The sequence below is a fragment of the Myotis myotis genome, unplaced genomic scaffold (assembly GCF_014108235.1).
Source record: "Myotis myotis isolate mMyoMyo1 unplaced genomic scaffold, mMyoMyo1.p scaffold_m19_p_9, whole genome shotgun sequence".
Taxonomy (NCBI): Eukaryota; Metazoa; Chordata; class Mammalia; order Chiroptera; family Vespertilionidae; genus Myotis; species Myotis myotis.
This window is the reverse complement of record NW_023416401.1, coordinates 27,786,946-27,808,571: the sequence shown is the minus strand read 5'-3', so window position 1 is coordinate 27,808,571 and position 21,626 is coordinate 27,786,946. Positions and strand designations below refer to the sequence as shown.

The 21,626-nt window shown below is 46.6% G+C and overlaps 1 protein-coding gene across 10 annotated transcripts in view; it reads right to left on the bottom strand.

Moving 5' to 3' along the window:
- Nucleotides 1-12,648: 12,648 nt before the first annotated feature.
- Nucleotides 12,649-21,626, bottom strand: part of ARFGEF2 (ADP ribosylation factor guanine nucleotide exchange factor 2) — an 85,651-nt gene continuing 76,673 nt past the window's right edge. For 2 of the 10 annotated variants that reach the window (XM_036321758.1, XM_036321761.1), the window contains 4 exons: nt 19,827-19,995; nt 18,671-18,809; nt 16,754-16,871; nt 16,028-16,204 (listed from right to left, as the gene is read on the bottom strand). In XM_036321758.1, coding sequence (XP_036177651.1) covers nt 16,028-16,204; nt 16,754-16,871; nt 18,671-18,809; nt 19,827-19,995 — 603 coding nt within the window. The other 8 variants (XM_036321757.1, XM_036321760.1, XM_036321759.1 and 5 more) reach the window with 8 other exon arrangements.

Sequence of the window (21,626 nt, the reverse complement as noted above, 5' to 3'; positions counted from 1 at the left end):
GCTAGAAAATGTCACCTGCTGTTTTTGGGGTCTTGGGGCAGAGGCAAGGGCCTGCATCCCTATGATTGACTTGCAGCCCCACTTCCAGCTGAGAGCACGGTGCCCAGCCCCGCAGGGTTCAGGGAAGAGGGAGGTCCTTCTGCCCCCGCGGATGGATGTCCTTGGCGGGTAGGCACAGGAATGGGTAGCTGGCAGGTGGCAGGCTCATTTGTCACTTCGGGACGTGAGCCACCACAACCCCCGTCCTTAGGGCAGGAGGCCTGAAACCCTGCAGAGGCTTGGCTTAGAAGGGGAAGGAAGAGCCACCTAGCCTGGGACCAGGGAGGCTTCTTCTCACTGCTCACCTCTTGGTTCACCCAGAAACCAAGCAAACAACTCTGATTCCTCCGCGTCACAGTCCCGAGGTGTCGGAGACACTGGCCATCACATCCTCTCACCTGGACATCTCACTGACCTTGGTCCTGGGCTTCTCATCCCACTGCCCCAGCCACCGCCTGCAGCCATCAGTGTCCACTGTGAGAGGTCACTCCTGGTCCTGCCACCCCCCCAACACCTTTCAGGGTGTCCTCAGGTACTTGGAGTGCTGTCCACACGGACCCAGAAGCCCAAGGCCTTCACAGCTCCACCCTGGCTTCGTTCCAGCACCTGCCTGTCCCCCAGGAGCATCCTGCCCCCACTCCACTTACCTTTCCGGCCCCCCCTCCACTTACCCTGCCCTTTTATTCATGTCATTTATAATCCCACAAATGACCCAGCTGGATGCCCCGCAGAACTTGCCCCACCCCAAGCTAATCTCTTGTTCATCGTTCTCTCCTGCAAGAATGAGTTCTTCCCTACCCTTGGCCTGTGAGGTTCCTCCACCCACTCCCTGGGCTGAAGCCATTTTCTGATGCTCCGAGAGATGCCCTCAACCTCAGACACAGACGCTAGCGCTCAGGGCCTGGCTGCGGGTGAGGCATTGACTGCTTGCCGCGGGGTCCCTGCTCTGCATGCCCGTCAGGCTGGGGCCGCTCTCTCTCTGGGCCTTATCCTGTGTCAGATGGAGTAAGAGAAAATGAGGGAAGTATCTGAAACAGCAAATAAGACTTGTTTCTGTCTTCTTTCCCAGCAGCCTCTGGGGCAAAGGAACAGTTTAATCTCTATTTATTTTATTAGTGTATTTATTTTACTTGTAGAGGGAATCGAACCTGCAACCTTCCTGTGCATGGGATGACGCTCCAACCAACTGAGCCACGCCAGCCAGGGCTCGCTCTTTGTTTATAAATTATCTAAGCACAGGAGTAGGTGGGGAGAGGGCCCGGGTGTGGGAGAGGGAAGGACGTCGGGGAATTGTCCTGGCAGCCAGGCCTGGAGAGGGCAGTGTGGTCTAGGTGAGGCAGATGTGACATGGGCTGAGGGAGGACGAGGGAAGCTGATAAGAGTCTGGGAGGAGGACTGGGGTGGGCAGGAGACACGTGTGATCCTGACTCTTAAGCCAGAGGTGGTCCCCTGTCCTCGGGGGTGGGGGTGGGGGTAGGGGTGGGGACTGACCCCAAAGGCACAAGTCCCAGCAGACGCGGAGCTGGAGGAAACTCCTAATTCACATTGAATCCAGTTACTCTTCCCCAGGAGGGCTGCTGGGCGGGGTGGGAGGGGGGGCGGCGGGGGGTCTTAGGGACACTCTGAGCCCCACTGCTCTGGACTGTGGGGCGGGGAGTGCCTTTGCCAGCCCAAGGATGCCATTTACATTGGAATTTTACATTACCTGTTTATAAATATATACATCTTTATGTCACATCTATTTTTAAAAACATGGAAAAGTTGCCTTTATGGAAACTTAACAGAGCCAGAGTGTACACATTCCTAAACCATTAAACAGTTTTCTCTAATGAGCCAGTGGCACCCAAGACTGGTTCTCTTACCTTTGAGCCCAGAGCCAGCTCAGGTGGCGATACCCCCACAGAGGGTCCCACCTGCCTGCCTGCCCCTCCCATCCCCGTTCGTCTCCAGGCCTGGAGTTGGTTGATGAGCCTACACGTTGCCCACTGCCCGTCTGTTGCCTGGAGACTGTTAAGATCTCTCTGCCCCAGACGAGTGTGGGATCCAACTGCCCAGGGAGCAGGAAGGAGTTCGGGCCCCATCTCTGCCAGGATCTCAAGTGACCTTGGGCAAGTCACTGGCCTTTCTGGACCCAGGTTCCTTCGGTTGTTGTGTGGGGAGGGAGGTTGGGAATGTTATTTGGTGGTTGCCCGGAGCACGAGGCATTCCTCACTTCAAATGTCTACTTTTTCAGATGAGCCAGCAGACTCGGGGTGGGAGTCCCCTGCTTGCCAAAGCCTTGGAGCCGCAAGGAAGTTTAGCTCTTATTCCAAGTCAAATCTAAGAACCCCGTGAGGGCCAGACTCTTCTTGTTCACTGCTTATTCCCAGCGCAGCGCCGAGAAGGGGCTCGGCACCTAGGTGCTGAAAGCACTGCTGAGGCCTGAACTGGCTCCGGGCACCAGGAATCCTGTGAACCCAGAGTCCACCACGATAATGGGTTTGCTCCTGGCCGCTCACAAAAGGCCTCGGCCGAGGGGTGAGATGAAGAGAGCATGGCATGACTGCTCATGGCAGCCAGGTGGCATGCATCCACCGGCCAAGCCTCGTTCTGAGACAAACTGACATCATGGGCTCAGACCAACCTCCATGCAAAGTCCAGGCCTGCCCTGACTAGTTGTATGCACTTGGGCAAGTCATTTCTCCACTCGGGGCCTCCGTTTCCAAGGACATAGGATTCTTAATTCCCGTCCTGCCTGCATCAGGGATGCCAAGAGATCCTGGGCTGGGAGGAGCTTAGTAACCGGAAGGGCTGGAGCAGGGCCTCCTGTCTGTCTGTCCCAGGTGGCAGAAGGCTGCTGACTGAATAAGGAAGACCCAGAGCCCTGGAAACTCCAGATGGGCCACACTCCAGGCACTTGCCAACCACCTTTTCCAGGGAGAAGAAACACCATTGTCTGAATTTCCTGCTCTCAGTGAATGCAAGGCAGCCCCAAGCCCAATGTGCGCCCCTTGAAATAAAAACCCACATCTGAGCCGGGCACTGCACACCCATCCCAGAGGCTCTGATGTGGGCCAGGCTGTGCCAAGGGTCCTTCCTTTTCTCTGCCCACAGCAGGGACTCCCCAGACCCTGGGTCAGACTCACAAGTCCAGTCCTGGACTTTAAGGCAGGGAAACTGAGGCCAGGGACTCAGAGACACTTGCTCAAACCCCCCTTGATTTCACACCTGAACCGGCCAGGGCCAGGCCCGGCTGGGTGCTGGGCCCCAGAGCTGAATCTGCCCCTGCTCTGCCTCAACCCCCTCCTCCACCCTGCACACTTTTGCCCAGCGGCTGGGCTGGGGGCAGAGGCCGCCAGCACTTCCTTCAGAGAAGCCAGTATGCAGGTGCCCTGCCCCAGTTATGGCCCCTCTCATCCTCACAGCTCTGAAGTCCCTCCTCTGTCACCTTCCCACACGCCACTCCCCATCCACCCAGACTCTGCCCAGCCTCTACTGACTTGGCTCCTGCCTCCAGTTTCCACATATGACTGCAGGTCGCACACTAACCAGGTCACCCCCTTGCTCAGACCTCTGCATGGCTCCCTGCTGCCCTCAATCTCCTTCAAAGGGGCCCCCAGGACCACCCAGAGCCCGCTGCACGCTCCCCGACACTTGCCACCCCTAGCCACACATGACCCTGCCATTTCCACAATGTGCTGCTTCCAGGCAGGCAGACCCCCCCCCCCCGCGACCCCCCCAACCCACCTGCTGTGTAAAGGGCTTCTCCAGCAGGACTCCCAAGGACAGCCTCCTGGCCCTGACATTGACCCTCAGAGACACCCAGGACCCCTCGGTGCATGGGGAGGCCCTGCCACTGCCCAGAGGCTGCCCCAGGTGGCAGTTCTCTGCTGCCGTTCTCCCACTGGAGAGAAAAGACCCAGGTGGCAGGTCTGGATCCAGCTGGTGCTTCCTGGCATCCGCGGTGTACTTTCACCCAGGCCACCTTGGGGCACAGGAAGGCTGGCTCTGCCCACCACCTCGGTTCAGGGAGCCCAGGGAACAGGCTGCAGACATGGAGGTTTCCCCTTCATATAAAATTCAACGCTGCCAGTGATGACGGTGTTTCCCAGTGAGCTGGAGGCTGTGTGCTGGGCTGAGGGGACCCAGGAGCCGGGGCCATCATGAGCAGGGCTTGGGAGAGGAGGCCAAGAGAGGGTTTCAGAGGCCCATGAACCCCAGTGAGGGTCACAGGCCAGCAGCTGGCATCATGCAGGAGCTTGTTAGCAATATTGAATCTCAGCGCCCACCTCAGAGCGCCTGCGTCAGAATCTAAATTTTAATAAGGTCTCCAGGGATTTGTGTGCATGTTACAGTTTCTTAAAGATAAATATTTATTGATTTCAGAGAGGAAGATAGAGAGAGAGAGAGAGAGAGAGAGAGAGAGAGAGAGAAACATCAGTGATGAGAGAGAATCATTGATTAGCTGCCTCCTGCACAACCCCTACTGGGGATTGAGCCCGAAACCTGGGTTTGTGCCTTGACTGGGAATCGAACTGTGACCTCCTGGTTCCTAGGTTGATGCTCAACCACTGAGCCACGCCGGCCAGACTGCAGGTTACAGTTTGAGGAACACTGGCCTACACACCCTGCCCACCCCTGCAGGGTGCATGGTCAGGCCCTGACTGCTCAGACGTTTTTAGGTTCTTCTTAAAAAAGAAATCCTAAGAGATCCTGCCCATTTCCCTCTGGGTGAAGTGTGTTTTCCTTCCTTTGTATGGTTGCAGACTTGATGCGTAGACATCAAGGGCAAAGGGCTGATGGTTGGCTCCTTGACAAGACCCAGGCTCCGACTCTGACCAAGATGGACAGAGACAGGGCCATGGAGGGCATAGTGGAACCCCCGGGGCCAACCTAAAACCCACCTTCCATGCACACTCTCACCCTGTCTGGCAACATTTGAACCGTCCTCCCTGCCTCCCTGATAGGGGTTCTTGTTTTTTTCTGGATCCATGGGCGCTTTAAGCTGTATCCCCCTTTTTTTTCAGAAAACATGTAGATTCGTAGATAGCCCTGAATATGGCACATCCAGGGATGAGGAGGCAGGAGGGCGAGTTTCTGTCTCCAGGATCTTCAGACTTCCTTTAGGATGGCGGTGACAGCTGTCTGAGGCGGATGTTTACTGAGGGGTTGCTATGCTATTTCATTACAGTGTAAGCACTTGCCTGAGAGCCAGCGGCCGCGATTAGACCCGAACCCTGGCCGTCAGGCTCCTTGACATCCCGGGAGGGAGCCGTGGGTTTTGTGGATGAGGCTGCGGCTGCAGCAACAGCTACCATGTTCTCAGGTTTAGCTTTGACACGATGGCCACGATTCTAAGTGGACCTTTCTTACAGTAGCACTGCTTGCTGGGCAATCATGTGTCTCTCTCTTGTCGATGTTTCTCTCTCTCTGTCTCGCCTTCTTCCTTCCACTCTCTCTAAAAATCAATGGAAAAATATTCTTGGGTGAGGATTAACAACAACAAAAAAGATAACTTTTGTATCAGCAACAATCCTCATTTAATTGCTTATCTTTTGAAATTTTGAAGGGATGTTATTGCAGAAGGAAGGAAAAGGATATATGAATTGTTGAGAGAAGTTAAAAAACTAGTTTGTCCCAATAAGTTGGTTACTTCTGAATGAGGAAAAAGAGACAAACTAAGAAGGACAAGGGAAGCTGTAGAAGGTTTGTGGAAAAGGAATCTTGTAAAAGGAAATGTATGTGTGAATGATGTTCCCAATTATGGGAACGTGTTTACCTCCTGACCTAACCCAGCAAGGACTAGTAACTGTGTTAATTCAGATGGAAGCTGAAGTAGCTATGAAAAACATGGCCTTTTTGTTGTTAATCCTCACCCGAGGATATTTTTTCCATTGATTTTTAGAGAGAGTGGAAGGGAGGAATGGAGGACGGTGGGAGGGAGAGAGATAGAGAGAGAGATCGATTGGTTGTGTCCTTGACCAGAAATCAAACCTGAGACCCTTTGGCGTGCTGGCTGGTGCTCTAATCATGGATCCACACCAGCTGGGACCATGCAATTTCTTCTTAATGAAGTCTACCATTTAACAATGTGTTTTTGTTTTGTTAATCCTTAGCAGAGGATATCTTTTCCATTGATTTTTTTTAGAGAGAGTGCAAGGGAGGAGAGACACACAGAGAGAGAAACATTGATGTGAGAGAGACACATTGATTGGTTGCTTCCTGCACGCGGCCCCACCAGGGCTGGGGGTCCAACCTGCAACTGAGGTACTTGCGCTTGACCGGAATTGAACCTGGGACCCTTCAGTCAGTGGGTTGATGCTCTAACCACTGAGCAACTGGCTAGGGCATTTGACAATGGGTTTTATTCAAAAGGTTATTAATGTGAGCCCACATTTGCATTTCTGCTCCAGAGCCAGCAGATGTCAGCACTGTGCTGTGCTCCCACCACTGGGGCAGTGCCCAATGATAATGATCTCTACCCAACAGACAGCAGATCCTTTGTGGGAGGCCCCTCCTTGGGGGGACTGAAGGGAGCATCAGGGCTGCAGTGCAGGGAAGGGATGGGGATAGTCACTAGTGGCTCTCAGCACTGAGAGGTGGTGAGGGCAGTGCTCAAGAGGCAGTCTCTAGAGCCAGACTGCAGGCTTTATTTTTTGAAAAAAACGTATTTTTATTTATTTCAGAGAGGAAAGAAGAGGGAGAAAGAGATGGAAACATCAATGATGAGAGAGAATCATTGATCGGCTGCCTCCTGCACGCTCCACACTGGGGATTGAGCCCGCAACCCGGGCATGTGCCCTTGACCGGAATCTAACCTGGGACCCTTCAGTCCATAGGCCAACACTCTATCCACTGAGCAAAATGAGCTAGGGCAAGACTGCAGGCTTTAAATTGAGCTGTGTGGCCTTAGGCGAGGTTACTGACCTCTCTGAGCCCCAGGTACCCCTCTATAAAAAATGGGGTGTGACGAGGGTAATAGTACCTAACCTTCTGGTGTGGTGGTGAGAATTAAAGGGGAAGATATGTGCAGAGCAAATGCCTTGCACATTAAAAATCCAATAAATGGTTATTACTATCACCGTTACTTTGCTGCCAGGTGCTACCACGGAAAGGAGAGAGGCTGAACAGCGGTTGAGATGGCGAGAGCACGTAAAGTGATCGATAGGCAAGGCCAGCGGGAGGATGACGTTCCCTTTCCTCCTTTGGGAGAGCGAGAGGGGGTTAGACCAGAGCAGTTCAGGAATGTGGAGCTTCAACCCAGAGCCCTGTGAATTCCTGTGGCCTTAGGATTTGAGGCCCAGCGCCATCCAGAACTCTCTCTGCGGAAGTAAGTGTCGAGGGCAGGCCTGGAGGGGAAGCGGGCCTTCAGGCAGCAGCTTCCTCTTCGCGCTGAGCAAGGCGAATGGGAGGGCACGTGCCAGCAACCCAAGAAAGCACAGGAGACGAAGGCCCTTGAACTCGGGCATTGTTCTGTGACCATCCTAGAATTTCCATTTAAAAAAAGATCCCTGCGCTATTTCGCCAAAAATTAATTGAGTGCCCATTATGAGTCTGGTACTGAGCTCCAGCGGGTGAGACTCACACACAGAACAGTTACGGTTCCTGCCTTTACGGGCTTGCTTTCTAGCGGGGGAGACGGGCCTCAGACAGAGCCCTGCAGATGGTGCTGGGCCCCGAGGAGGCACAGGAGGCAACTGAGGAGTTAGCGCTTGGCCTGAGCCCTGGAGGAGGAGAAGCCAGCCATGGGGTGATCTGGGGAGAGAGCATTCCAGGCAGCGGGAACAGCAAGGGCAGAAGCCCTGAGGTAGGAGAGGTGTGAGCTCTAAAAAAGTCAGAACTACTCAGTGGTTCAGTAAAGTGGAAAAAGGAAGGCAGTTTATGAATTGATGGAAAAGGGGTGAGACTAGGGCAAGAGAAAGCAAGGGCACACTGGCCCAACCTCAGAATTGTCTCTCTTCCTCTTTATCTCTGCTAGTCAGGTCCTTGTCTTCACTTCTGCAGAGTGTGAGACGGTCCAAGGCATGACCCCACCATCTCTAACTCAGGTGTTTGCAGTTTACACCGAGCAGTTCAACTTATAACCAGGGGCCGTGGGACATAAGCTCCTCAGAGACCAGCACTATGTTCTGCTTGGTGACCCCTCCTCCCAGACTGGCTGGTGTGCTCTGAAGACAGAGTCTGGGTCTGAGGCCAGCCCTGCCACTTCTCACCTCGGAGATCCAGTTACACAGCCTCAGCGGGCCTCTCTGGGCCTCAGTTTCCTTGTCTAAAAAATGGGGGTCTAGCCTGGCCAGTGTGGCTTAGTTGGTGGAGCGTCATTCCAAGCACAGAAGGGCTGTCTGTTCGATTCCCGGTCAGGGCACATGCAAGGTTTGCAGGCTCGATCCCCATTCATGCAGGCTGATCTCCGCATACGAGAGGCAACCAATCAATGTTTCTCACTCACATTGTGGTTTTCTCTCTCCCTTCCTCTCTCTCTAAAATCAATAATATATATATATTTTTAAATGAAGGTCTAATACTGCTACATACTCATAGGGCTGTTTTCACTTAGTGCCTGGAGTACAATAAGCCCAGAAGTGATATTAATAGCCTGCTTATCATAGTGCCCAGAGGGCAGAGAGTTAGCACAATCCCTTCTGCAGGAAGAGTTCTTGCAGCTTCCGTCGTCTGCCCACTGGCCTCGCCTACTGACAGTGCTTGGTTTTCGCTGCTTTTCCAAACCCCCTCGCCTTCTGGAGAAGAAAACCAATAGGCCATTATTTGAGCTAAAATCCACTTAAGCAAACATATTTACTAGAACACATGGGTATTTCTCTCTCTTTTTAAAATTTTCAATTACAGTTGACATTCAACATTATTTTATTTTATTTTTTTAATAATTCTTTTTTAAAAAAATATATTTTATTGATTTTTTACAGAGAGGAAGGGAGAGAGATAGAGAGTTAGAAACATCGATGAGAGAGAAGCATCGATCAGCTGCCTCCTGCACATCTCCCACTGGGGATATGCCCGCAACCCAGGTACATGCCCTTGACCGGAATCGAACCTGGGACCCCTCAGTCCGCAGGCCGACGCTCCATCCACTGAGCCAAACCGGTTTTGGCTTTTTAATAATTCTTTACTGTTGCCCTGACCGGTTTGGCTCAGTGGATAGAGTGTCGGCCTGCGGACTGAAGGGTCCTGGGTTTGATTCAGGTCAAGGGCACATGCCTGGGTTGCGGGCTTGGTCCCCAGTGGGGGGTGTGTAGGAGGTGGCCAATCAATGATTCCCTCTCATCATTGATGTTTCCATCTCTCTCTTCCTCTCTGAAATCAATAAAAATATATTAAAAGATTCTTTGTTGTTGAAAGTATTACATATGTCCTCCTTTTCCCCTCGTTGAACCCCTCTAGTAACCCCCAGCCCCCCGTCCCACCCCAGGCCTTCAGCAGCCTATTGTTTGTGTCCATGGGTTATGCATAGATGCATGCACAGTCTTTGGCTGATTACCTCCCACCTTCCCTCTGAGATTCCACACTCTGTTCCATCCTTCCACATGTCTGGATCCACTCTATCAGTTTATTTTGTTACTTACTTTCCACATATGAGTGCGATCATGTGATACTTGTCTTTCTCTGACTGGCTTATTTCACTTAACATGATACTCTCCAGCTCCCTCCATGCTGTCTCAAAGGGCAAGAGATTCTTCTTTTTTACTGCTGCATAGTATTCCATGGTATAAACGTACCACAGCTTTTTTATCCACTCACCTGCTGATGGGCATTTGGCTGTTTCTAGATCTTAGCTATTGTAAATTGCGCTGCTATGAACATAGGAGTGCACACATTCTTTCTGATCGGTGCTTTGGGTTTCTTAGGATATATTCCTAGAAGTGGGATCACTGGGTCAAATGTTAGTTCCATATTTAATATTTTGAGGAAACTCCATATTATTTTCCATAATGGCTGCACCAGTCTGCATTCCCACCAGCAGTGTACTAGGGTTCCCGTTTCTCCACATCCTTGCCAGCACTTGTCATTTGTTGATTTGTTGATGATAGCCATTCTGACAGGTGTGTGGTGATACCTCATTGTCGTTTTGATTTTTTCATGTCTCTTGGCCATCTGTATATCCACTTTGGAGAAGTGTCTATTTAGTCCTTTGCCCATTTTTTAATTGGATTGCTTGTCTTCCTTTTGTTAAGTTGTATGAGTTCTTTATATATTTTTGATATTAACCCTTTATCAGATGTATCATTGCCAAATATGTTCTCCCATACAGTGGGCTCTCTCTTTTCATTTCGTTGATGGTTTCTTTTGCTGTGCAGAAACTCAATATTATTTTATATTAGTTCCAGGTCACACGAGTATTTCTTAGAATAAATCAAGATAAATTCTTTAAGCAAATCTGAATTAGGTTAATGAAGAGGATGCTATAGAGCAGTGGTTCTCAACCTTCTGGCCCTTTATTTATTTTTTATTTTTTTAATATATTTTATTGATTTTTTACAGAGAGGAAGGGAGAGAGATAGAGAGTTAGAAACATCGATGGGAGAGAAACATCGATCAGCCGCCTCCTGCACATCTCCTACTGGGGATGTGCCCGCAACCCAGGTACATGCCCTTGACCGGAATCGAACCTGGGACCTTTCAGTCCGCAGGCCGACGCTCTATCCACTGAGCCAAACCGGTTTCGGCCCTTCTGGCCCTTTTAAATACAGTTCCTCATGTTGTGACCCAACCATAAAATGATTTTCGTTGCTACTTCATAACTGTAATGTTGCTACTGTTATGAATCGTAATGTAAATATCTGCTATGCAGGATGGTCTTAGGCGACCCCTGTGAAAGGGCCATTCGACCGCCAAAGGGGTCAGGACCCACAGGTTGAGAACCGCTGCTATAGAAGCTTTATGTAAAGATTGGGAGTCTCTGGAAAAAAAAAGAAAATTGACTTATATAAAACTTTCCTCAAAGACTCAATTGTCAGCCGAGCACCAGATAAGGTCAGCTTTTGTCTGGAAATAGGCATTAAAAAAATACTAAAATCATTTTTGCCAGAATCCTTGGGGCAGCCTCGTCCTTTCTCCTTTCCTTTTGCTGTGAGCATACAGTTGCATTTACTGAGCTGGAAACTCCCAAGAAATGACACAAATAGCTAACCAAGGACAATTCAGCAGATTTCTTAAACTGGACAACAGGCATGTTTATATAAGTTTGCAAAAATTCCTGGGAACCACTCTGGTCCTTTGAAAATGGAAACTTACTTTTGCCTAAAATGTGTTCCCGTCTGTTGGCAGGGTACAAATGCAGTATAATGCTGACATTATCTTTCAAAATGCTTAAATAAGTAGCATTTTAAATCAAGTCGAGCTGGTCCTTTCCCAACTAGTGACCTCAGCAAGCTTCCTTGGTAAAGTGGGTAAGCAGAAATGACATTTAAAAAAAAGTGACTTTTTTAACAGAAAGTGACTTTTTTAACAGGAAGGCCAACGAATGCCGAGAGTATATGGCACCGGTGGACTTGTAGGCCCCACAAACCAAGCTGAAGAAGCCTTTATGGACTCGGAAGGAAGTCACTTCAGCTGAGTCTTTTTGACCTCAGCACTGTTGACATTGGGGCTGGGCAAGTCCTTGTGGGGGCTGTTCAGCAGCCTCCCTGTTTAGCAGCTTCTATTAACTAGGTGTCAGCAGCAAATACACCCCCACCCCCACCCCCAGGTGACGACCAAAGTTGCCACTGTCCCGAGGACAGAACTGGAAGCTGCGGCTCTACATAAAGCCCAGTCTCCATCTGCTCTGGCGAGATGCTCTTTAGACGCCTTTGCCAGAGAAAGGGCGTCCTTCTGTAAGCCTGCCCTGGCAGCTCCTGAGGCGTAGGGCCGCCGAGTTTTACTCCAGCGAATCAGTAAGGATGACAACGTATCAGTCAATTCCAGCAGTGGGGCATTTTAAGTACAATAATGATCTACAACTTTAGAATATTTCGGGAAGAATGGATTTTGTATTCAGAGGCAGAGAAGCCAGGCCTCGAGCTTACTGTCTTCATAAGGGGGCATCCTGGGTGAACCTTAGAATGGCCTCCCTCTCAATGACCAGTTGGCTACCCTGCGAGTCTCCCAGTGCAATCTTGCCCTCAATGCCAGCAAGAGGCGATATCTGTCTTTTCTTGGGAACAAATGCACTGATCAAACTAATTAATGAAGGACAGTGGGTTCAAGAGATAAATAAGAATTGTCTCATGACTGGATTTCCCCCCCTTTCCCGGGGCAGGGGAGGGAGGGAGAAAAGGGGAACCGTACTCGAAAAAATCGCAAACCCATAATTAATATTCTCCCATTGTTCGACTGGTGTGGCTCAGTGGTTGAGCATCAACCCAGGAACCAAGAGGTCACCAGTTCGATTCCCAGTCAGGGCACATGCCGGGTTTGTGGGCTCGATCATTAGTAGGGAACGCTCAGAAGCAGCCGATTGATGTTTCTCTCTCATCAACATTTCTATCCCTCCCCCTTCTCTCTCTAAAAAGTCAATAAAAACATATTGAAAATAGTCTCCCATTATTAAACTACAAGCTATAGCTACCGTAAGAACAAACTAACCCCAAACTATGGCTTGATATACATATGAATTACTCCATGAAAATCAGCTTTACTTTTTAAAACTTTATTGATTTACCACCTGATTAAAGCATGGGATATTTTAACATATTATACATAATATTTTTACATAGAAAACTTTACATAGCATTTCATATTATATAATTCTGCTTATTCTTTCAAAAATGTATACATCCATTGGGCAAGGAATGCTTTTCATTAAATTACCAATATTAAATGCACTTAATCATCGTGTATAGATTAAACAAAAGTAGCTATTAACGTTTAGGCATTTTAAGAAGGTAAAACATATATTTTGCACATAAAGAAATATTTGATGCAAATATGCAGATAAAATTTTTAAAAAAATTAGAACACTGAGAAAAACGACACCTTTGATGAGCGTCTTTTTATGACAGCAAGGATTTCCAGATATATTCATTCTTTTAAATATTCAGCTTTGGTTTCTCTTGTTTCCCAAACTACAAAGCTGCTGATAGCAAAACTCCAAGATTTCATGTGAGTTCAAGCTATGTTTATCTTAACACAAATATAGAAACAGAATTCAAAAAATGCAGTATTGAGAATCCAGCTTCTGTTTAAACCAATACCATTTGCATCATAACAACAAACATCTGAATGAGATGGTCATACTTTTGTCAACAGGTTCCTTTAATAACTACTAAAGACTACTAAATGTATAGCCATAATCACAAAGGAACCACAAAAAAGTTTTTTTCTTTTTGCATTTTGTACAAAAGTCACCTGTCAGAGGAAAATGTTGTGTTTCCAGATATTAAACAATTTCCATAATGTATATTCTTTGGTTGTATGTGCGAGTACCAGGGGAAAAGTGTGTTTGATTCTAAAGATACATATTTGAAATAAAATTTCCCATCTGTTTGTTGTTAAGATACCAAAGCTGGTGATTTCTATAAAGGACAATGAAGAAGAACAAAATTGCTCAAAGCAGAAGTAACAAAAACTTCTCTGGAGACCCAGCACATATAATCAACACTTACAGCATCTGGGAAAGTAAGGCCTTGGAAGCGCTGCACGCTGCTCCTCAGCTTCGTTAACACACGGTGCCCTGGCCGGTGCTGCGAGCCACACACACCCTTCTCACTAGTGTTTGAGTGGCACCAGCCACGTTCACCACAACACAGAAGTGGAATTTAGGCTGAATGGCTTATTACTGGAGGTAACGGATTTCCTCTGTAGGTCACGGTCCGGAGACAAGAAAAATTACCCTTCATGGTTTTACGTCCAGTGTTTAAAAGTCCACGCTGGTACAATTCAAATGCCTCATTTAGAAAATTGAATCATTTAAAAGATAAAGTGAAAAAGAAATGGAAGCCTGAATGTTTCAGCATGTAACAGAATGTACTACACATTTCTTACTCCGCAAAAGGAGGCAAAAATTAAAGAGAAGGCAGGAATATACTGGAAAAGTCTTGCAGTCACCTTCGAGGAAGCAAATGTCATATGACAGTCTCAGAAGGAAAGGAAAAATCCCAATCAGGGATGCAGCTGTACCGAAAATGTAATGAACATGCGTGTTCCCCATTTATGCCTTAAGTACAAATGTCGATGGAGATGACTGACTTGTTGGGGCTGTGACAGACCATCGTACCAGGAGTCAGCCAGTCTTAGAACGGAGCTCCCACGTTCAGTGCCAAGATGTAAGGGACTCAAGACAAGTCAGTCCAATGTGCTCTCCCGTGTCCCTTCCTGTTATATAGTTCCTCTTAAATGTGTGTAAATAATGTAAAAACATAAGCCTGCTTTTTTTCTTTGGTAAAGAAATGAAAACACTTTTGGAGAAAGAAAAAAGTAGACAGAGTACTGCTGGCCCAAACCAAACATTTCTCAAGGCTGTTAAAAAGAAAAACATTTAGGAAATGGGTTTCTTAATAAACAAAAGCACCAGAAATCCTTCTCTATAAAGAAAAAAAATATCTGCTTTTATAGATAGGTTCCCAACTTACTAACTTCTAAGGCACCAGAGTTGACATCGATACAACCCAATTACAGGACTAAAGGGCGTAGGTAGAAGTCTGAATGCGTTAAAAACTGTGTAACACCTTTCCTGATGCTGAGCTGCTCTTGGTGAGCAGTGGGCGAGAGGGCAAAGAATGAGGTGTGCTCTTTCTCACGGACTCACAACAACGTGAACTTCCAAATATCCTGCTCGCAGGCTTTGGGCTGACCTGTACACTGCCTGCTTTCACATAAGGTGCATCAGAATCCAGGTCTACTGCAGCTAAAAATATTGCACCATTGTTAACACAGAAAGGGCCTCAGAATCGAACCTTCCAAAGAATTCAGCTCCTGGGCTCAGATCAGCAGAAGCACTGGGCACATGTCGCCTCCTGCCAAGGTCACAGACCAGCTATGCTGGCCCCACAACAGCACAGGTCTGTTCTGGTTGGACCCACACACGGGCCTGAGGAGGTTCAGAGCAACTGTCTCCCGCACAGCCACTGCCCTCTCTTGAGGACCCTGCACTGGGGACTGTGCAGAGAGGGACACTAACCATTGGTCCACTCACGATTCTGAGGTGCAAATAAAAGGTTTACGCAAATATAAATTAATTCTTAAATTACTACTTCATATATTAGATTTCAGTGTGTGAGATGGACAATGTATCCTGGAAATTTAATTTGATATCCATCCACCACAAGTACTTACTTCAAGGAAGGCTAATCATCTTCATTAAATTCTTCCCCCTATAGTCTTTCTCCCCAAGTGACTAAAACAGGCAGAGCCAGGAGGCACCACATTTTAACCTTGCACGCTCGTCTAACTTAATCACGAAACTCTGCCTTAATCAAATCTTCAATAATACGTTTTTGTAAAATACTTTAAAAATCACTCAGACATAAACAGAACAGGAAAAACACCCTCTTTGTCCCCTACATCTCCCCAAACTAATCTACTGCAGCTGACTCACAACTGACAAACAGTCAAACTTGTCTAACACACTCAAACAACAACAAAACCCAGCATCTTAGGTGGCACTTGGCCGTTACAAGAAATTTTATTGACAGACTCTAATAGTCACGAACCGATACAGCTATGTCCAGTATTTTAAAGGAGAGCGACTTCCTCTGACAAAATGGTTCCAGTCAATCGTGGGACGTCCCTAGAGAGGACAGCACGTGCAGCGACAGGTCTGACCGACAGTTCAGTCAGGGAATGGAATGACGGAGATGAGAGACTCCCCACCCGCTGTGCTAACGGGTCTGCAGCAGTTTAATACAACACCACACGCCCTGTTCAGGGCGTTGAGGGACCAGCGCAGAGGCCAGCTTTATCCAGACCATCCTGAGCTCCAAGATGCTGACTCCTTGTTTCTAGGATCTGCCCCTTCGGGAGATGTGCCAGCAGAGGTGGCGTGGCGAGTGTCCGGAGGGCAGCAGGGCCAGGGCTACCACACTGGTGACAGGGTGCCTGCTGCCTGTGACGGCTCTTCTGGGATCCATATCTTATATACAACACCTATCCGTAGGAAGAATTTCCGCAGGACTGCCCGGAGCTCAGGGATCAGGTCAAACTGCATAATTTCACACAAGTAGGGGTAGTACTTCGAAGCATGTGCTTTAAACTTGAGGTGGGAGAGAGGAGAGAGAGTAAATTAGACACAGAACTGCTTTTTGGCACTCGTTTTACAGAAGTATTCACCTCTCTCTGGAACTTCTTGCAGTATTGGTGCTTTTTTGCTATTAGAAAGTTGGTGCAAAAAATTTGCCAATTAAAACTTCTTTTCATTATATTTAACTCCAAACACACACTTAGGGATAGGCTTGCTACAAAAGTCAACTTTAGTTTTAGTAAAGCAAGTTCCCAGTGCGAGACCGGTGCTGCCCAATCTCAATCTCTTCCAACACAGCCTCAATGAAGACCACCACAGCGCTGAATAGCATGCATGTTGCTATGGCTTCAACGTCAGCCTTTCCTAGCTGGGTTCTGCGAGAGAAAAACCCAATAACCTAAGGCTTCCAGTGTCTGTAATGAACTAACCTCCCCAATGCATGTACAATGGTACTAGTTATGTCACCATCCTTGGAAGAGTTGAGAAGATAGTTAACTTGCACTCTGAGTAAAAAGCCAACCCAAACCCATGTCCTAGTGGAGACACAGTTTATTTGCTTACCTTTTCATCGTTTATTTTGAGGGTTTTTGTTAGGAGTAACAGCAGGAGACTTGTCCAGGCCTCCCGATGGCTTTCAGAGTTCACGGTGATGAAGTAGGCGAGAGCCTCACTGCACACACTAGAAGAATCAGAAGGGCACACGGAACGAAGGATGAACAGCTCACGTTCTACTGAGCGGAGAATGCTTTACTCTTACAATGAGTATTTACCAAGCACCTGCTCTGGCTGTGCCATCTTGAGCAAATCGCTGAGCCTCAGTTTCCTCAGCTGTAAAATGGGGATAAGTAACTATACCAAACTCAAGGGGCCGTTGTGAAGATTAAAGGGACTACGTATGTTAAATGTCAGCTAAGCTCAGGCCTGGCACACAGCTGGGGCTCAATCAGTGTTTGAGCACAAAAAGCGAGAGCTTATTATCCCCAGTTAATTATAACCTGCCTTTCTCTTCTCATATCACATACGATTCTAACATTTTAAACATGTTAAGCTAAAAACATTTACGTATCTTCTTTAGAGAAACTTTACACCACTATGTAGGTAAATCTCTGTTGAAATGAGCAACTGGTGTGCCCTTTAAGTCTTTTTTCAGTTTATTACTTGTTAGTCATACACTCTCATTGTAAGAAGCTGAAAAGTGCATAAAAGTAAAAAGGAGGAAAATATCCATAATTCTATTGTCCTGAAGGACACATGACAATATTTTGGCTTAGTATTTCCTTCCAACTTTTTCGTTTATGATTAAAAAAAAAACACAACACTGCTGAAAATCCTAAGTATACATAGTTTTACATCTGCTTTTTTGTGTGGTGAAACTTACTAATTTCCACATCAGGGAAAATATTTTTTAAAAACTTTATTTTTAATGGCTGCATAATAGTATTCTATTATAGATTATATTGTAATTTAATTTCACATTTGAGCTGTTTTAAATGTTTTTTTTATAAGTAAGCCAACAATTAATATTATGTGTGGGAATACTTGTTCCTATATTCTAGATATTTTCTTAAATAGATTCTGTAACAGTGGATTACTGACACAAAGAAGTGAACATTTTTAGGTTCCTGATTTATAACGACACCTGATTTCCAGAAAGAGCCTGTCAATACAGCCCATCAGTAGTGCTGGGAGCGAGTCTTATCACACGGATGCACAGGGGTAGCAGTGCGTACTGCTGGTTTTAAATCTTAAAGGTGTAAATGGAACCAGGTCTGCCCGGCTCAGCAGCTGAGTGTTGACCTATGAACCAAGAGTTATGGTTTGATTCATGGTCAGGGCACATGGCTGGGTTGCAGGCTCAATCCCCAATAGAGTGTGTGCAGGAGGCAGCTAATTAATGATTCTCTCTCATTACTGATTTTTTCTATATCTCTCTCCCTTCCTTTCTGAAATCAATAAAACTATATTAAAAATAAAAAAAGGTGTAAATGGAGGCTCTGACATAGCATCTTGCTCACAGTTGCCCAAGAAGCTGGGTGGCAAAAATCTACTTTTTCTGTCTGGGGAGCTCTCAATGGCGTCCCACTGTCCTCCCCATAATCAAAGTAAGTGCATCCTGGCATTTGTATGATTTAATACATTCCTCTTGGAAAAAAGAAATGATAGGATGTTAGGGCTCACAGTGCTCGAAGGAGAACCTAGCAAGGACTTCACTCCAGCCCTGTTGACTCTGAGTCCAGGGCACGTTTCACTGCCCCTGTTTCTGAACCTTGAGAAAATTACAAATTAAAGAAATGCGGCCCTGCCACCTTCAGGGCATTAGGAAAAGTGAAAATGAAAAGTCACCAAAGAGAAGGAAAACAGTTTGAAAGGACATCAGTGTAGAGGTACTTTTCTCCTACTCTTCTCAATTCATGGTATTGCGGTGGTGCATTTTGTGTATTACAGATAAGAAATTTAATCAGAAACCGATTTTCTTACTTTAAGAGTCGCTGCTGTATTTCTTCCCAGGAATCCCTGCGGTTCTCATCGACATACATTCGAAACAGGATCCTCAGACAACAGGCCAGGCTGCTGGTTTCTTGTTTTAGAAGATTGGGTTTAGACTTGCCTTTAAAACCTAGAGATCAAATAGTCACTGAAATTGTGCACATTCTAGGTTACTGCTGAAAATCATCTGGGAAGCTAATCTAATCTAGTAAAAAGTACCCAAACAGCTCACATTCTTTTTTTTTTTTAAAGTGTTTTCATTGATTGGGGGGGGGAGCTTACATTCTTAATATGGCTCAACTATAATACCAGGTAAAGGCAGTCAGGACAGCTCACCCGTGCTCTGTGTAAGACACACTTCGTTCTCACTGCCTGCTCTCTGCTCCCTTAGACTCTGCTCACTGGCTGGTGAAGCCATTTGTTTCAGCTTCTCAAGATTCTAGCATGTTGCAAGAACTTCCCCCAGCACCCCCCCCCCCCCATATAAAGCACGCATAAGAACACATTTTCTTAAACAAAGCAGTACCAATCAACCACAGAGATGTGTAACCCACTCTCAGAGGCAAGACCTTATAATAGGCAAAGACAGCACATCTAGGTATTTTAAAGTCATAGAGAAAAATGAGATTTAAAAATTGTGGGTTAAAATAGGCATTTGGGGATTAAAGTAATGGTAATACAAAAATTATATGAAGTATCACTACTGTGCAAAATTAAAAAAATGAGCCTCCCACCATCACCCCAGGATTTATGTAAATATTTTTGGAGGTGAGGAAGAGAGTGGACCCCTAAAAGCTTCAGAAAATGTATGAATGCTTTGTTTCTCCTAGACTACTACACTTATTATATCATCATATAACTACATAATTTTAATCTAATGTAAAAAATATTTTTATTTACTACATCAATTCAATTCTTTCAACTTGTTTTTCCATCAAAAACTTACTGAGAATCTCTCACAAGTCAGGCAATATTCCTGGTACTGCGATAAAATCTATCCAGCAATTTCTTTCTTTCTCCCTCAAGCATGGAAATAGTTGGTAAGTTATTGCAGCTATGTGTACAATATCAGGAACCTCTCAAAGGCTTTAAGGTTTTAGGGTGATAACCACTGTGGCCGCCTGTCCTATCTGCTGTGTGTCCTCACCTGCTCGCCATAGGACAGTTCGCTGCTCGTAATTGGAGTTGAAGGCTTTTGAGAATGAATGGGACTCCTGCAAGCAGTCCAAAAGCTTGAAGAGGTGCTGGGAAGACATGCACTTATACATGCCCTGATCCTCCGTCTCTATGTGGATGTCCGCATCCAGCGTGTCTTGCTAGAGGGGAGGACAGAGCACTAAGTAAGGAAGATGAAATGGTTTTGGACATTGTAATATCTGATACAGGGAGTTATACTCTCCAAAAGTCCTGTCCTCTGTGTAAGACAGACTAGACTGCATTCCTCAACACCCTGAACTATTTCCCACTTAGACTCTGCACACTGTCTGGTGAGAGAATATTCTGAGCTCTTGCACAGCGGAGGGCTTTGCTGGCCAATGTTTCAGTTTGGTCAGTATTGCCTTCAGGGTACGAACACTGTATATTTCTCCAATTATTTCACTACAGGAGTGCATTGTTCTCTTTTTATTTTATAAAGAAATTGGAAATGGCAAAATCAAACTGTAGTATTTTCTGTGACAGAAAGTGTAAGTCTCAAAATATACTCCCTGAAAGGCAGAAATTATTAAGCAAAGCCTAACTGGAATCTTTAGCTTCATCAGGTGATGAATGAACTTAACCATTTAACTGCCACGCATCCAAAACAGAAACCCCTGCGTCTATAGATGCTTACAGTGAACAAAGGGTTAAGTTCGACAACTGTGCTTTCCAATGTGAAGAAAACAATGCATAAAAACATGTGTGAAATGCTAGAAATTTTTATTGAACACGTTGCCTGAGATGTGAGATGTAATCAGGGATTTTATATCCCTTAAGCCTTCTTGGAATGGACCCCATCCTCCTCATAAGGCAGAGGTTACAAGAGGACAAAAGGAGCAGAGTTTGCAATATTCTCCAAATTGACCTATAGAGTCAACAGCTTATCAAAATCACAGTTGACTTCTTTGTAGAAACTGACAAGCTGTCTTAAAATTCATATGAAATGTAAGTGACACAGAGAAGCCAAAATGTCTTGAAAAGAGAAGAGCATTGGAGATCTTGCTTCCTGGCAATGTCATCAGTTTGGCTCAAATAAACTCTTACATATATAAAAAAAGCACAAAGTTTGAAGACTCATACTTTCCAATTTCAAAACTCAATAAAAAGCTGCAGTAATCAAGACTTGTGGTAACTGGCATAAAGGTAGACATAAAGATCCATGTAACAGAACTGAGAGTCCTTATAAATCTATCTATAATAATAAAAGCATAATATGCTAATTAGACCAGACAGCCAAACAACCTTCCAGACGTCCTTCTGGACGAAGCTGGGGCTGCGAGGGCTGAGGCAAACTGCTGTGGCTGAGAGGGCCGAGCCCCTTGCACAAATTCTGTGCATCAGGCCTCTAGTATCCTAATATATAAAAACCCAGGGTCCATAATGACTGAACGAAGGCTTGACCAAACACGGGAAGTCAGTCCCAAAGAGAGAGGCAGGGTCTGATCTGCAGCCTCCATGGCAGCTGTTGATCAGCCGTTGCCTCTCTCTTTCTCTCGGGGCTTCACCAGCAGCTGCGCCTCTGTTTTTCTCTGGGCCTCCAAGGGGGCTGCTGATCAGCCTCACCTCTCTGATCAGGTCCGGAGATGCTGACTGGCATAGAAACCGACCAATCAGAACCAAATCTGGGTGTGAGGAGCCAATGGCTGCCTTGGAGGTGGAGCTTTTGATGCTGACTGGCATAGAAACTGACCAATCAGAACCAAATTGGCCAGCAGGGGACAGCAGTTACGGGCGATCAGGCAGGCAGGCA